Source organism: Rhinatrema bivittatum, chromosome 1 (genome assembly GCF_901001135.1).
Source record: "Rhinatrema bivittatum chromosome 1, aRhiBiv1.1, whole genome shotgun sequence".
Lineage (NCBI taxonomy): Eukaryota > Metazoa > Chordata > Amphibia > Gymnophiona > Rhinatrematidae > Rhinatrema > Rhinatrema bivittatum.
The window spans coordinates 810,357,170-810,374,576 of NC_042615.1; the positions used below are offsets into that span (position 1 = coordinate 810,357,170).

The 17,407-nt window shown below is 42.3% G+C and overlaps 1 protein-coding gene across 1 annotated transcript in view; it reads left to right on the top strand.

Moving 5' to 3' along the window:
- DNAI1 (dynein axonemal intermediate chain 1) overlaps positions 1 to 7,591 on the top strand; it is a 730,814-nt gene extending 723,223 nt beyond the window's left edge. The window contains exon 20 of the mRNA XM_029581328.1: positions 6,186 to 7,591. Within this exon, the coding sequence (XP_029437188.1) occupies positions 6,186 to 6,290 (105 nt within the window). The 3' untranslated portion in view covers positions 6,291 to 7,591. The remainder of the gene's footprint in view (positions 1 to 6,185) is intronic.
- Positions 7,592 to 17,407: the final 9,816 nt, after the last annotated feature.

The following is a 17,407-nucleotide window of genomic DNA, read 5'->3' on the forward strand; positions in this document are numbered from 1 at the left end:
AAATCTGAGTGAGCCTTTGTCACTATTTGCTCTAGTTAAATTGCTGTTGAGGAAGGAGAGATAAATGCAACATTTTAGATTAGTGCTCAGCAGTGAAAGGAAACCTCATTGTTGAATATTGCAGGATTTTTTCCTCTGAAAAGTGAGATCTCAGTTGCTGGGGCATCGATTTAGTATTTAACTCTCATAATTTTTTTGTTTTGGCCTATAGCAATGTAAATCAGGGTAATACCTGTTTTATATGCACATTTTTGGCACAACTCGATAGATATGGCCTTTCTGTAAATTGGTTGCACTTTAGTTTTATATGTTTAATAAAATGCAAGGCCAAATGAACCAAATAAAAGCCACTGTATCTTAGTTGTACAAGTATGTATATATATGTAAGTATGTAACCATATATATATATGTAACCATATATATATATGTAAGTATGTAAATATGTATATATATGTAAGTATGTATGTATACATGAAAGTATATACTTTCATGTATATAGTTAATTAGTTATAGTTATATTCCATAGCAATCTACCCATTGATGCCTGTTATATGTAAGGGCTCCTCCCAAAAATTCTATATGTAAGGGCTCCTCCCAAAAATTTATTTATATGTTGCCTAGTTCATATTATATTATGTTATCTGTTATATGTTATATGTACGGGCACTGCCCAATGGTTTTTTGTTCACTGTGAACCGATACGATGTGCGAACGGATATCGGTATAAAAGAAATGTTAAATAAATAAATAAATAAATAAGTAACTGCCAATGACTTGTGCATGTAAAATACAGTTGGGCCGATGTAATAAGGGGTGCGAACATTAGTGCACAATTTTCAGGTGTAAGTTAACCCGCATGGTTCAAACATCTGCTGTTAGAACTGTACAGAGTCAGCCTTCTCAGGGTTTCTGTTTGTGTTTTTCAGTTCTTAATTTGTGGCTCCTTGTTTTATATTAGCTAAGGGTCATTTGTATTCTGAGTGTGCTGTGTCCTGTATGGTAGTGTCTAGCTGCTTCTACCACACTGGGCACAGCAATAGAATAACTTTGGCCATCAGAAATGTAAGTTTACTCCAATCAGACCCAGGAGTTTAATTTCCAGTGTAAGCTCTCGGGGCGGGCACCTACAGCTGAACAGTACACTGGCGCTGTACATCCTGTACATCCTGACTTTGGCATACTGTTTAACTGTAGATGCCCACCCCAGGGAGCTTACACTTTGTTCAGCTAGGTGTGAGTGCCCACCCCAGAGAGCAAATTCTTGCATCCAAGGTCCTTTTGACAAGGAATAGCAAGTAAAATCAAAGCATAAGCTCTCTGGGGTAAGCAACTACAACTGGCTTAAAGTATAAACTCTCTGAGAGGGGCACCTTCAGCTGAACAGGATGCCAAAGTCGGATGCACAGCACCAGAGTGCACAGTCTTCAGCTGAAGGTGCCCGCCCCAGAGAGCTTATGCTTTGATTTTACTTTCCATACCTTGCCAAAATGGCATTGCATGTGAAATTGGTGCTGTGCATCCCAACTTGTGGGCACATTCTCATTCGAGGCCATTTGACAAGGTATGACAAGTAAAATAAAAGCATAAGCTCTCTGGGAAACACACCTGCAGCTAGATGAACAAAGCATATGGCTGTTAGGATGAGCCCCAACAGATAGCATGACATGTGCATGTGCTCTCCAGCTGTTCAGAAAAACAATGAAAACCTGTGACTGGTGCCTACCTCAGAGAGCTTACATTAGAAGTTTAACTCCTGGGTCTGAGGTAGAATAAGCTCACATTTCTGGTGGCAAATGCTTCTGTTGTTGTGCGCAGTGTGGTAGTCCACCTCAGACCCAGGGGGATTTACATTTCCAATGTAAGCTCTCTAGGGAAGGCACCTTCTGGTGGCAAATGCTTCTGTTGTTGTGCGCAGTGTGGTAGTCCACCTCAGACCCAGGGGGATTTACATTTCCAATGTAAGCTCTCTAGGGAAGCAGTACTTCAAAGCTGAGATGCATAACACCAAGCGCATACCATTCATCTGAATGTACCTTTCCAAAAGAACTTATGTTTTGTTCAGCTGTAGGTGCAAGCCCCAGAGAGCTTACGTCTTCTTTGATCTGAGGTAGAATAAGCTCACATTTCTGGTGGCCAAAGTTATTCTATTGCTGTGCCCAAACTGGTAGAAAGACACTACAACATGGCTACAGCAATAGAATATCATGGCCACCAGAAATATGAGTTAACTTTCACTCCTCCTCAGGCCTGTGACCCTAGGGGTCTGGTTCATCAGCACTGGCAGAGTATTCCTAATGTTAAGCGCTAGTCACGCCTAAGGTGCTTCTCCATGGGATACCACACCTAAGGTGCTTCTCCACAAGGATACCACACCAAACTTTTATAGAAACAAATCTCAATTTTTTATTGTATATCAGTAAGCAATACAGGTATCCCTGGGAGGTACAGAATGGCAGCAGTTCTCTGGCAAGACCCTCATGAGAAGCACTACCCTCTGTCTCCCCTTGAACATCAGCTAATTCTTCTTTTATAGGTAAAACAGGCAGCATAAAGTAAATCCCTAAATTGCATGAACATTTGGGAGTATCACGTACACAGTTTCTCATGTCAAAAAGAAGATAAAATCGACCTATGTTACCCTGATTCCTTTCCCAAATTGGGGCCTACGTGCCTGGTATTCACATTAATCTTCTGTTAGTCCTTTGTCCTGTCATTTTTTCACCCGCTCAGGGAGATCTTCATGGCTTCGGCTGTTTTTACAGGTGCCACTGTAGTTGAAATTCCAGCCTGAGATTCTGACCTTTTCCTTCTGTTTATTGTGACTCTATGATCATCCATCACAAGTTTTAGACAGCTCAGGCTGCTGTCCAGATGTCTCCTGGAATTTTTCCAAATCAGGTTCAATAGGGCATTTAGGGTTCACGTGGCCAGAACTGCAAGCAGGCCAAGGCAGCAGAGGATTCTGGGTCAGTCACAGTCTCCATGTTGGACTCAGACTCAGACACACATTTCATTAAGTTTACTGATGGAAGGGAATTAAACAGTAGCAAGGCTTAAGGGGTTTTGGAGCTCCTCCCCTAGCCCACCCTTGCCTATCTCTCACTTTCCTCCTCTGTCTTCCTAGCTGTTTAGAAGGAAGCACTGTGGCAGAATTCAGGCAGAAACACAGCTATTTGCCTTTCTGGAGGTATTGAGTAGAGTCTCTTTTCGGCCTGCAGGGAACAGGCTGCTTAGGGAAGAGTGAGTTAATTGGCTACGATAGTGAGAGGGGAAGTTGCCATAATAGCTTGCTACCTCTGACACCCCTCCCCATTGCCAGCAACTCTCCTGCTCATCCAGGACATTAAAAAAAACAAGGTAATAGAGATAATGCAGCCATCAATAAAAGCCTGTCTAGTAGGGCTAAAGGAAAGGAACTTAACAGGTAAGATTAAATGTCAACCTTGTTTCTGTGCAAACACAGAATAAGGCAATCATTTTTTTAATGCACTTACGTGCATAAAACCAAGTTTTATGCACGTAAGTGGCTCTTTGAAAATTGCTCTGGCTAGAATGCACATAAAAATATACACATACTTATACATGCATAATAAATAGGCAATCTGTGGGGGGCTTTGTTGGAGTGTGTTTGGTATTCACGTGCATACTTCCAATTTTTCCAAAGCATGTGTGTAAATCCACAAAAGTTAACTTTGTATGTGCATGCCATGGGAGGTTTTTTTTGCTGTCGCAGGGTGGAGTTGAGTAGTGGGGTTATGAGTGAAAAGGGAGTAGAAGACCACAACAGGAACAATCCAAATTCCCCAAAGAAAATATTGATGCCTGACTATTTAGTGTTATATATAAGTAAGAAGCTATATTATTATTATTATTTGCAAAAGTAGAATATAACAAAACAGACACTTATGAAAATGACTGTAGGCATAACGTATATATGCAGTGCAGCGGCATAAATGTTCCCCCAGCTAAAAGGGATAAAAATATATACAAATGGCCTAGCAAATGCTTGTCACTTTCCTGAGAGAATGACCTCCTGGTTCTCCAGATGGTTACTTGCAAGTAGTCTCAGCGGGAGGAATGGAAACATACTGTGGATTCTTGGTCAATATCAAGTGTAACACTCTGACCTGTTCAGGCTCAGCTCTTGTCAGAAATTTATCCAATCTCTTGTGTGTTCTTTTAAGCTCTTAGCCTTGCATTTCTGGCACATGCATAGAAGCTAGTCTAATTTCCTGTATTTCTTTTTTAAACTTGTCTTTTGAAGCTTCAGCTTAGTTTCCTGCCTTTGAAGATTTCTGCTCTGCACCTGCATCTAAAAGTCAACTGCATCTAATTATCACTATGTGTTGGCCATGTATCACTGTAATGGAGTCTAAGTTGTTAATTTCACTGACATCTTATAGTAATTGACTACTGATCATGATTTTACACAAGTGAAGCTTATGTGTCCCTACCACGTACATCTATATAACTTCATGTCCACTCTCTCCTAACCTAATACACGTGCACAGCCACAAATTTCCAAATTAGATTTCAGCTTTAAACTCCCGCTACAGTCTGTGGGTAAAAAGCACCTCAACCACAATTGTTTGAAGTGGCCATTTATCATAACTCGTTACCCATGTAACCTGATGCATCCATACATCTTCATTTTCTCTGGTGATGAGAGGCTGTTCACTGTAGGAAGCAGCGACATCACTGATCCTGCTTCAGCTGGTATGGCCAGCATTTTTTATTTGGCTTTATATGCCTCCTATTGCTCTAATTTAGGGGCTTTCCTTTTCCCAGGACCAATGTCCATGAAACATACTGTATACAGAAATTCCACTCAGATTAACAATCTGAGTGGAATTACTGCAAAAATAATGCCTTGCAAGAAAAGATCTCATATATATAGGCACCTGACTGTACCATTAACTTAGTGTCTCATGTCTTTTATCAAAGTGCCAGTATGGTTATAATCATCGGTCTAAAATGATTGCTGATATGTCAAGTCCCAAATATTTTTACAAAACTGTTTCAAATAAGTAAATAAAAGCTTCCCACAGGAGGTAGAGCAAAGCCAAAAGAAAAACTAATACTTATCTTCCTACTCCAAAGTATTTTCCTTGAGAGTAAGCTTTGGAATGTTTCTCAGTCCACAGGAGCCAGTTTTTCTTGCGTTGCTATCTCAGTAATAACCCGGGGTTGAATTGAACATACAGCAGTGGAAAAAGAAATTGCCTATTAGGCTGTCAAAACTCAATAAAGACCACATCGCCCGAACATTTAAATTATTCTCGTGGGGCTGCACTCTTCACCAATAATTTACGTGTTCTGAGTGGAATTTCTGTATAGGGAAATGCTTTTTTCACTCAACTGGTTCTTATTTGTTGAGTCATGAAACATATTGATCCCAGGGGTACAGTTTTTACTTAGGGAGGGTAATTTTATAACAACCTATAAAGCCTTTTCCACCCCTAGACTTTATCCCAAATTTTCAAAGTTGACAAATGCGCATACGTTGTTTTTATAGCTTTATGTATGTTATACTTTTATGTTGTATTGCATGATGTATGTGTATTGTAAACCTCTTAGATTTGTGAATGAGCAGGTATAAATTCTGTTCATAAATAAATAAGTAAAATCCACCTGCTTTGAAACTTTGTGGCTTGCCCAGGCACGTGCACACCTGCCCCTGAGCAGATTACGTTCCTGTGTATATGCTCTTGCACTGACTAGTGAGAATCAAAACTATGTGCAAGAATGTTTTCCCTGCCCTGACTCCATCCCCTAGAATGTCTTTTCCAAGTGCGCATAAAAGTATGTGCAAAATAGGGGGTTTGCCTCCTTTTACATTTTCACAGTGCCACTTGTGCGCATAAAACAGAATATTATGTGCGGGATTTGCTTTAAAACTCAAGCTCTACAAGATAAAAGGCCTTTGTGATGGTGCTAGGCTGTTATTGGTATCTATATTGCAGTGAAAATCTTCTTTGAGTGTAAACTGCGGCTTGCTGTCTCCTTTTATCTCATGTTTTCTTTCCAAGGTTACTAAATAAAAGCGAGGTAGTTCCATCAGTGACCAGCTTCACATCAGGCATGTCGAAACTGGGTCATCATTTAGCAAGCTGGACAACACAGGCATTCTTCCTTTCCTGAATTGTCTAATCTCTTAAATACTTGTGTTCTTTTGTTTGTTTTAGGAAAAGAAAGGACAAGAAGTTCAAAAAGGACCTGAATATGAAATTGCTAAGCTGGACAAACTGCTGAGCCTGGTGAGAGAACCAAGCACCACAGAGTCCAAATAGACGCAAAACTTCACTTCCCTCAGCGTCCGTCGGTATTTTGAGACATGTGGATTGCAGAGATTTGATGAACTGTACCCTCAACAATAACTTCGGGACATTGGTCTGCAAGCCCAGACCACCTAGCCAGGGACTTGCACAATTACCCAATAATGCCTTAATTCTTACCCACAACAACACCACCAAAATAACCCCTTTGTTTTAATGTCTAAAATAAGAGAAAATATTTTTGCAGGATGCCTAGCACGAGGTATCTGTGACAGCCTTGTGATTGTTCCACTTCTGGGCAAGTTATAGGAACCCACTCTTTAAGAAATCTTCATGACATCAGAAACTGCAAAATTTGCAGGGTTGAGCATTGTCCTGTGAATGACCTGGGTTCAGTTCCTGGGTCCCCATCTTCCATTACCTGCACCAGCAGGGGCAGCATCTATAGTGCCCGTGTGGGAGAGGGGGGTTCCAGTCGCCACCCAACAGTGATGCCTAGTGACGAGACTTCGGGGTCATGGTTGCAGGGATCCAGAAGGAGCCCTGATGCACAGCCCCTGCCTGAGGCTTGTCATCGCAATGGGCGGACTGTACGTGAGCTGGTGGGAGGGGGCTCATGGCACTGATGTTCAGTAAAGGCCAGTTCCAATTCAGCTGGAAGCCCAAAGGGACAGGAGGTAAATGCCAGGCCAAAAACTAAAAAGAAAGAAACTGCAAAACTTCTGAGATTGCTTCTAGCCAGAGTACATAACTTCTTACAGCCTGGCCTTATATAATGCTGTATGAAAAGCAGAGTTGCATTTCCTCAGGCTGCAATCATATCCCTAGTATAAAATAGCAACACAAGTGTCATCCAGATTTATTTTCTGGAAGATTTTGCATTACATGTTGCCTATCAGTCTGACCCGGACAGAGCCATCTTGTTGATTAATGTCTTCAGTGCCCTATGTCTAACCTCAGTCTGAACATCCTGAAATATAGGTTTGCATATGTTTCATTCTCTGTCACGAGGCTTCCTTTAACTGTAAGCGTGCAGAGGATATGGGACCCGAGGAGAAAAATGGAAACCAGGGTGAGGCTGTGTGCAACATCTGGAAAATTGCGACAAAATGGTGCTCTGTCAGTAGGGCTGGAAACTGAAAAAGATGAAAAACTGAATTTGATTGCTCAGTTTTGTCACTTTTTTTTTTTTTTTTACCATACACAGTTAAGGCTGTTTTCCTTTAAATTGATGTGTAAAATATTAATTGTTTCTATGACATACCGCAATGCATTAGTCTCCGTAAATATGGATCAATAAAACTGGTTTTGATTTTCATGCAGCCTTCCGTAATGTGAGTTTAATATTTGTTGAAACAAAAATGCACAGAAAAGCCGGTGAGAAAAGTACATTTTCACTGTAGAGAGATTAGTGCATGATGCACAGCCCCCTAGGAAAAGTGCCTGGAAATTGCACATTTTTCTTTAGGCCCAGTTCTTGAGGAAAATTATGGAAACAATAAACAGTAATTGCAGTCCACGGGCAGCTGAGGTATTTCTTTGCTTTCTGCGGGGCCTTTTCCTAGTGTGAAAATCTGCTAGCAAATAGCAAATGGCTAAACAGAAGAAAAGGAAACTTGATACCTGCCCGGAGAGCCCGATTAGTGGAAATGAAAAGGATTTCTACAGTGATAAAGGGCCAGCTTGTTAGGGGACCCTTGGTTTTCCTTGGGGGCGGTGTTTCTGTGCCTCTCAGCCGCTGTTTGCTTAACGTTTACTGCGCAGTGAAAATGAAGGATGAAGTTCAGGATTCCTTGAACTGGCATCGTTAAGTAATGGCCGTCAGATTGTCCATGTTACACTGTGTTAGCTTCAGGGAAGGAACAAAATGGTAATTTCCCTGCTTTGCAACCCAACCGCAAAACACCTTCCCTCTAAGGGTGATTATTTTCATAGCGGTTGTCTGGTAATTGTTCCTCAACGCCCAGACCTTTAGCTGCATTGGGAGGAGGTGTCCCGAGGGATGGTTTTAGGTTGGGGAGAAAAAGTATTTTGAAATCTACCTGCATGCTTTTCAAGCAACATTCTGCAGGCACAAAAAAAGTAAACGCCAGTGACCACCCATACCTTCTACCTGTCGCAGCTTCAAAGTGACGGTGGTGTTGCTTTCTCTTTGAGAACTGGTGCAGGGCCAGCAGGTAAGTAGCATGCACAGCCTTTTGTCCCTATGCGGACAGTTTTAAAATTGCCCTGAGAATGACGAAGGGCACAGTAGTTATATTCCCCATAACTTTCTCTTCAATCCCCTGCCATCCACTCCTCCTCCCCCAGGCTCCGAAAAAAAGAATACAAGATTGTTTGTTTTTCTTTACTTGACAGCTTTCTTGGGAATTTATGGATAAAAGCTAACGGTTACTGCTTTTGTTTGACCCTCGGTTAGGAGCACTTTCCAGCACAAAAAGGACTTCTCTTTGTACCTTTCTCGGCCTGCCTTCCTATCCCTCTGCACAATACTCCCTTCCATTGGGCATTGATGAGCTCCTTGACGGATGCCATGGCACCCCTTCCACTCACAATGCTGGAATTCTCTGTTAAATCACTATTATATACGCTTGGATGAGGAGAGTTTGTATTGAACAGGTTTAATAAATAACATATATAATTCTGTATTATCTTTAAACAAGTTTAGAATTGCATGACAACATAAGAGTGCATTTATGACTCCGTGACCTGTATGTGTGCATTACAGTTGTTCCTGGTGTGTTGTAGTGTGCCTTACAGTTGTGTGCTTCAAGGGTGGGGAGAATATGGAGGTGTGGGTGAGGGATGGTGGGGTGCTTCTGCCAGTGGCAGCTCCTGTATATCTTCAGCTGGCAGGGCCTGGGAGCCCGATGGGATTTGCACCACTGAACTGGTCTGACCCCACCACTTATTTTATTGGTTAGTCTGCCTGCTCGCTACTGTGACGTTAGTGTCACAGATGGATAAACAAATGAATGGACAAAGTGAAAACATATGCATTTTTGGGGGTGAATTTACAAAGACTTACTTGAGGGTTGTGCATGTATAATTGGCATATATACACATAAGAAGCCTCTGTGCGTGGAAAATAAGTTTTCAGAAAGGTGTTGCTGCAGTAGATAGGATTTGGAAGAACGTACATCATCAAACATGCATCATGCTTTTTAAACCTGCTAATCCAGTCGAAAAATTAAATCTGACTTCTCTTTTGCCTTCAGTTTTTGGGTGGAGGGTCTGGATGAACTAATGGGGGAGGGGTGCAGGTGAAGGTCTGGGTCAACAAGTGGAGGCCTCAGTGAACTGGTGCTTGAAATACATGCACAAGTATTTTCACAAGTAAGATACGCGTATACATCAGTCAACTTTATAAAATACCTGCCTCAAAACATAAACTGAGGGTTATTATGCGCATATTGCAATTATTTAAAGCATAAATTCCCCATGGACAAGCACTGCATTTCAGCAACACAAGATGTGTGACATCATCTGATGGCACCAATGCAGTCCTCCTTCTCCTCTTGCCCATAAACTTCTGGATTCTGTCCTGGCATGCGCAGGACTTCTCGCGCTAGCATCACTGTGCGACCTCCCTCAATCTAATTTTGTCCGTTTCGCGAACGGTCAGAAATCTCCTCACATATTACCACAATCAAAAACAAATTCAGTTTTAAAGACGTCTTCCCCTTCGGAGGAAACCAAGAGTGACAGAGAAACCTATAATATCAAATAAAGGGAAAAGTCCCTTCAAAGCTTGCAAGAAGCGTCACCATAAAGCAGCAACTGCAGATCAGCACAACTGCTATATCTGCTGCTTCAGACTTGATCACGACACAATTTGTCCCGAGGGATGGTTCAAATTGTGGACCCTATGGCAGAATGTTCCTGAGGGCCTTCATTTATAGAGACTTAAAGATCCAATATGAGCTTAAATGTTCCTCAGAACATAAAACAACAAAACATAAGAAGTGACAAAGATTGCCTTCATCCGAGACTTCAAAAAGTTAAGAGGTAAGTCTCCATCATAATCTCTGGCACGAAAACACCAAGACTTCAACTCTGTGCCGCATCCAAATGGAGCACAAGACTTGGCACTGAAATCTATAACAGTGCCTTCTTTGGTCTACCATATGGCTACTGCAGAATGATTGGCACTGATAACAGCGCAGAAGGCACACGGTGCAGATAGATCTGAGCCGAAACAATATGGCACCGAAACCTCACAGTGCTAATTCATCAGGATGAGCATCGTCATCTTTGACGCATCTTTGACGCATATGTCAATGGTGCAGAAGATATCTGGCACAGAAGATTTACCAAGAAAAAGAATGTATAAAACGAAGAACCTGTCTGACTTGTTTTCTTCACCACCTATCTTTGCGCCGCATGCATTGCCCTCCACCTTTGTGCAGGAATCAAAACTACCATTTCCATCTTTTTTTATCACTGGCATGTGTTTGCACAGAAGTTGTGGACAGATTATGTCAAGACATATGCTCATGAACTACCTAACCAGGAAAGAACCATAAAGAAACCAATTATGGTAAAGTTAAAAAACAAAAAAAACTACAGGCCAAGTTTGTTCCGCAACCCTCAAGCCAAGAATACATTTCTATGGATGCACAGCTAATTATAATATCTTCTGATGAGGCTGCACCTTCTCCTGATCATTCTTACATTGATTCTCATTCAGATCAGTCATATAGGTCTGATGACTTGGTGGGATGGTTTCAAGGATTTGCCTTCAAATCCCTGGATACAGCATATACTTCATTTATACAAAAGATGTCAGATGCCCTAGAATTTAGCTTCCATGAAGAGGAAGAGTCTATAGCAGAATTACAGGGTCTGTTACAGTGCCTACAAATACCTAAACTATACAAGGCTATTCCCATGTATAGGTGTTTCTTCAGGTATAAATAAAATATGGAAGACACACAATTCCATCCCACCAGTGACAAAAACAATAGATATAAATTATCACATACAAAAGTATCCAGGATATGATAAGGTACAACTGCCTCATGAATCACTTATCATGGAGTCAGACATGAAAAGGCCAAGAAATCAAAGATCTTCTTGAAAACTCTGTCCAGCAAAGACTCGCATGTACTGGACACAACAGGGAAAAGAGTTTATCAAGGTACAACCTTACAGTCCAGGATAGAGGCCCACCAAATTCAGATCATTCAGTATCTGTACAAAAAGCTGCACCAATTAATGGATATTGCACAAATACTCCCAGAACAACAGTTAAAATCATACATGGAGGTTATGAAGAATGCTGAGAATTCTGCACACTATTTAACAAGTCTTGAAAGTCTTCATTATAAGCAGACGAGAAATGCTTTAAAAAAATTAAATAAGTTCCATCTATGACTCCTTTGATATCTCCTCAAGGGTAGCAGCAGCCAACACGTTGCCAGAAGACTAGCCTGGCTTCGAGCATCAGGTGTCTGAGAGAAAGCCCATGGAAAGTTGGAAGACACCCACTGCGATGGGGAAAACTTGTTTTGGAAACAAGATCAGTGAGACAGTAGAGTCCATTAAGAATCGAAGCATGGCCCTACATTTTTTGTCAGGTTTATAAATGGATACTTCCTCTGAAAGAGAATATCAACAAGAATCCTATTATAGACCATACTACTACTCCAAATATAGATGCTGCAATACTATTATAGATAACAACCTATAATATTATAAACACTACAACAGCCCAAGAATGTGAGTATGGCAACAGCAAAGGCAAAGTCTGCAGCCTATCCAGCAGCTGCCAACTGGATTTTGACACTAAACATCTGTTTTAACCAAAACTGTGTCCTCAACTTCAGGTAGTGGGAAGGCTAAAGTTCTTTATTCAACAGTGGAACCTCATAACTACGTACAAATGGATTCTAAAGATAATTCATCAAGATTACTGTCTGAATTTTCAAACATTGCTGCCTCAGAATCTCCCTCATTACCACCTTCATTCAAAAAATTCAGTTGCAGGTACTGACACAGGAAGTGAATTATTTCAGGGTCAGGTCACAGGCTATGGTCAAGGCTGGTGGCAAACAAGGATGGTCAGGTCACAAGCTATGGTCAAGGAAGGCAGCAGACAAGGATGGTGAAATCACAGGCTATGGTCAGTACTGGAGGTCAGTGCAAGGGGGCCAAGGCAAGGCTGAAGACACTTAAGGCTGGATGAGGCTGAAGACCAAGGCAAGGCTGAAGACATGGAAGGCAGCAACTAGCACTCTAGGCAGACTGAACCTGTTGCTGAGGTGGCGTCTGGCAGGGAAAAGGGCCCTTATAAGGGCATCATCCAGAAGCGCTTCGACTAAGCACCTGACATCATCCAGAAGCACTTCGACTAAGTTCCCGCCATGGGCCCTTTAAAAGGAGGCCTTGGGCACACGTGAGCACCTAGGGAACTAGGTCCAGCGTGCGTCAGCAGCGTCCCTCACCATGTTGAGCAATAGTGTACCTGGTGAGCTGGTTTGGTGGAATCATGTATGTGAGCCAGCTCATGGGGACAGCCTTCAAGCCTGCAAATGTAACAGTACCCCTCTTTTAAGCCCCCTCCTCAGGACCCGAGGCTTGGGTTTGGAGAGAAATCACATATGGAATTCCTTTACCAGGAGAGGTGCTATAATGTTGATGACAGGTTCCCAATAATTCTCCTCTGTCCAAAGTGCTTCCAGGAGATGAGATACTCAAGTTTGCTTTACCGCCTATGGGAATCCAAAATGTCTTCCATCTCAAACTATGTGTCTTCTTCTACAGCCATGTCCATTGCTGTGGGAGGTTTCCTGTAGGTCCAGGAAAGAATTAACGGTCTCAGCAAAGAAACATGAAATACATTATGGATCCTTAGTGTCTTAGGAAGTTTTAGCTGGAAACTGACAGGACTCATCTGTCATTGAATGGGGTCTAGTCCAATGAAATGTGGCACCAGGCAGAGAGAAGGAACTTTGAGATATATGTGTTGGGAGCTCAGCCATACTAAATCACACTCCTTGAGCTGTGGTGCTGGTCAGCATTTGGTATCTTCTTATTTCTTAGCTTGTGTGGCAGCCTGCAAAATTGAATGGTTTGAGTCCAGAGATCATGGAGTTCCTTGGCAGTGAGATGGGCAACCGAGGAACCATCATGAGTGGGAGTAGTATATGTGGATGTTTCTCATATACAATTTGGAATAGTGAGGAGCTTGTGGCATTGTTTACATGATTATTATTGGAGAATTCCACCCATGGCAGTAGAAGCACCCAGTCGTCTTGCCTTTGATCGACATATGATCTGAGGAACATAAGAAGATAAGATATGCCATACTGGGTCAGACCAAAGTTCCATTGAGCCCAGTATCCTGTTTCCAATAGTGGCCAATCCAAGTCACAAGTATCTGGCAAGTACCCAAACATTAGATAGATCACAAGCTACTATTGCTTATCAATTACCGTGATAGCAGTTTGTGGATTTATCCTCTAGGAACTTATCCAAACCTTTTTTAAACCCAGTTACACTAACTGCTGTAACCATATCCTCTGGCAAAGAATTCCAGAGAATAATGAAAAAAGGGAGAAGTTTTCCTTCTGTGCTGTATTGACTGAGGACAGCCCCAACCCCAAGGGAAGACGTATCTACCTTGAGCACGAAAATATGAGAAGTGTCTAGATGCCAGAGACAAGGTGCTTGGGTGAAGGCTTGTTTGAACTTCTGGAAGGCTCCAACCACTTCTGGTGGCCAGTTTCTGGTATTCGCATCCTTTCAACTTAAGGCCATGAATGGAGTCACCAGTGTGGAGCATCCATGGATAAATTACCAATAGTAGTTGGCAAAACTTAGAAATCTTTGTACAGCCCACAAGCCCACCAGCTGGGGCCATTCCAATATGGCCTTTTGTTTAGCAGGGTCCATGCTGAGTCAGGTACTGGAGATGATGTACTCCAGGAAAGGTAGGTCTCTTGCTCGAAGAGACATTTTTTCAATTTGGCATACAGATGGTGTTCGTGTAAGCACTGGAGTACCAATTTTACCTGGGATCTGAGTAGACAAGGAGCGGGAAAAGATGAGGATGTCATTGAGGTATACCACAACAGAAGAATATAGGAGGTCCTGGAAAATGTTGTTCACCATTTTTTGGAAGACTGCCGGAGCATTGCACAGACCAAAGGGCATAACTAAATATTCATAATGTCCATCCCTTGTATTAAAGATAGTCTTCCTTTCATCTTAGTGCTTGATTTGGATGAGATTGTATGTATCACAGAGATTCAATTTAGAGGAGACTTGAGTTCCCTGTAGTTGATCAAACAGCTCGCTATCAATGGCAAGGGGTAGCAATCCTTTGATGACATCATTCAGGCCTCTATAATGTATGCAGGGTCGCAGTGTTTCATTCTTCTTTGCGATGAAGAAGAAACTTGCTCCAGTAGGTGAGGATGATGGATGAATAAATGCCTGGCAAGATTTTCTTGGATGTAGTCACTCATTGCCTGGGTTTCTGGTCCCGAGAGTGGAGGGTCCTTGCCTGGGAGGAGCTCGATGTCAGAGTCATAGGATGTGTGTGATGGCAATGTCTCAGCCTGCTGTTTGGAGTGCATGTCCAAATATTCTGCATATTGGGACAATAGCCCATTTTGGGCAGTGGCAATGGTGATGGGAGCTGGAGGAATAACAGAGGCAAGACGGAGGAAGAACAGGAGGGTTCACAGTGGGCCAGTTTGAGTGTGGACCAATCAATGATTTTGCAAGAAAACAGGAGAAAAGTAAATGCAAAATACAGTCACTGTCACAATTGATGGATTCAGAAAATGTTAAAGCACACAATGTGAGAAAACATTTATTGTTCTAAGAGGAAAAATAAATTGTTTTAGGAGGAAAAACTTCAGATGCCTAATCTCAGCATTAACTGCTTGTGATTAGGTGAAACAGAGCACCATCATTAGTTTAAAAACTTCCTATGAATCACAGTGGTGTCTTCTTAATTTCTTGGGTTTTTTTCATAATCTGTTTTATTCAAACTACAGAGAAACAGTACAAGCAATCATAACAAATACAAAAACAGTAATCAATAACATGAATCCAGATATGCAAATTGCTAAGTCTTAAAACGGAAATAAAGCCATCTCTTGGTTCGTATTTGGGCCTCCCAAAATGGAGTACCCTATAGCATCTCACCCTTACACCAAGCCTCACCCCACCCACACACCCCACACACAAACACACATCCAAACATCCTGACCTATACTCCCCTGATTCCAAATAACCCCCTAAAATAATTTGTTAATCTCCCACAATTGAAAGTACCCACTCATCATTAAAGGTTGCTTAGGGGTCTTAATAGAATGTCTTCATAATAATTCTAAAGTTGCCATTTGTAACATCAAATCTTTTCAATCCCCCACAGAAGGGAGGACCTCCATCTTCCAATTAAGCAATATTTGCTTCTTAGCCAACTCAAGGGCCACACATAAAAACGTTTTCCCCCCTTGGGGAGATGTTTTAATAGTGTGAATGGAGGCCTGCACAAAGGCAAGGGATTTCTTAAAAGTGACAAGCAGGCTTCCACCTCTCACTTGGTTGCGAGATAACAGAATAAGATGACAGACAAAGCTGTTTTAAAATGACAGCATCAGAATCAAGTACTCAAAACTAATTTACACGCAGCATCAACTAGAAGGTCAAAAATAACGTCAGTCTTGTTTCTCAACAACTGCACTCTCTCTAGGGAGAGTAATCAAAAAGGAATGTCGAATAGGGTGCTAGTACCTTGAGTAAAAGATTCCCCCATAGTGATCCAAAATCACAGAAATGGGAAGGCAGAAGCAATGGAAGAATCTAATAAGGGAAAAGTAAAAAAAAAGCAAGGGGCAGTAAACACTGCACCCAACTGCACTGAAGATGCACAAAGGAGCGGCTCCTTTGTTGTGCTCCTTCGTGCACTCCCCAGAGTGCATGCATGCGCCAGCGCGCAGCTCTCCTGATCCCGAGCCTTGGAACTTGAGATGGCCGCCCAATGATGTCACCAAGGGGTGGGGCCAATGACATTTCACGTTCGGGAGAGGAGAGGCAGCAATCCAGAAGCAGAGGCAACAGAAGCAGCTCTGGCAAGCTGTCAGGCACAATAGCTGGAGCACTCAGGCTGTGGGTGGATGAAGATAAGGAGTAGGGCTGAGTATTTGGTGCCAAGCTGGCTGCTCAATGGCATTATCAGGGAGGATGGGGCCAATCACAGTTTGCATTCTGGGGGAGGAGAGGCAGCAACCCAGAATAAGCAGAAACAGCACAGGCAAGCTGTCAGGCACAACCACTGGAGCACCCAGGCAGTGAGGTGGAAAAAGATGGGCAGTAGGGCTAGATCTTCAGCACCGAGCCCTGGACCTACAGCCAGCTGTCTAGTGATGTCACCCAAGAGAGTGAGGCCAATCACGGTTCACATGGCAGGGGAGGAGAGACAGAGATCAGCAACCTTGAAATCATCAGACGCAAGTTCTCTCTCTCTCCTGGTCAGCTCCTAGTGGCCAGACTTAGGACCTACAATTTCAGGGCTCAGAGGGAAGGGCCCCTGGCCCGCGACTGTCACCGTGATAATTGGGCAAGGTGGCTTGAGAGGGGAAATAAAATAGGGGGAAAAACATCACTGCTTAGTTGCGAATGAAGGCTCAAGTTTGAAAACACTGGTAGTATTTTGGCCAGGTTACCAACTTGGAACTTTGTGTCACCGACCTGGAACTTTTTATTTTATTTTTTTAACTTGCTTCCTTTTCACCATTGCAGCTGAAGTGAAACGTGGAGGTTGCCACTGGCCCCCACCTAATTCCTTTTTTAAAAAAAATTTTTTAGAAAATTACCACTGGCGCTACGTGGCCTTTGGTTCCAACATAGCCCAAAGCGGCTCTGCTTTGATTGAGCTGGAAACCCAAAGGAGCCTGAGGAAACTGCTAGGCCAAAAACCAAAAGGCAATTCAGAATGACATAACGGAGATAATCATGTCAATTACTATCACATTTGCACTAGATACAAAAGATAGCATTGTCTCTTGGCACAGTCGGTGCTAGATCTTGCAATACATCCAAGAAATCTCCAGTAGTCTCTCAACAGTGACTGCTGCCAAATATTTTGAATATTGCATCCATTAAGATGAAGCTGA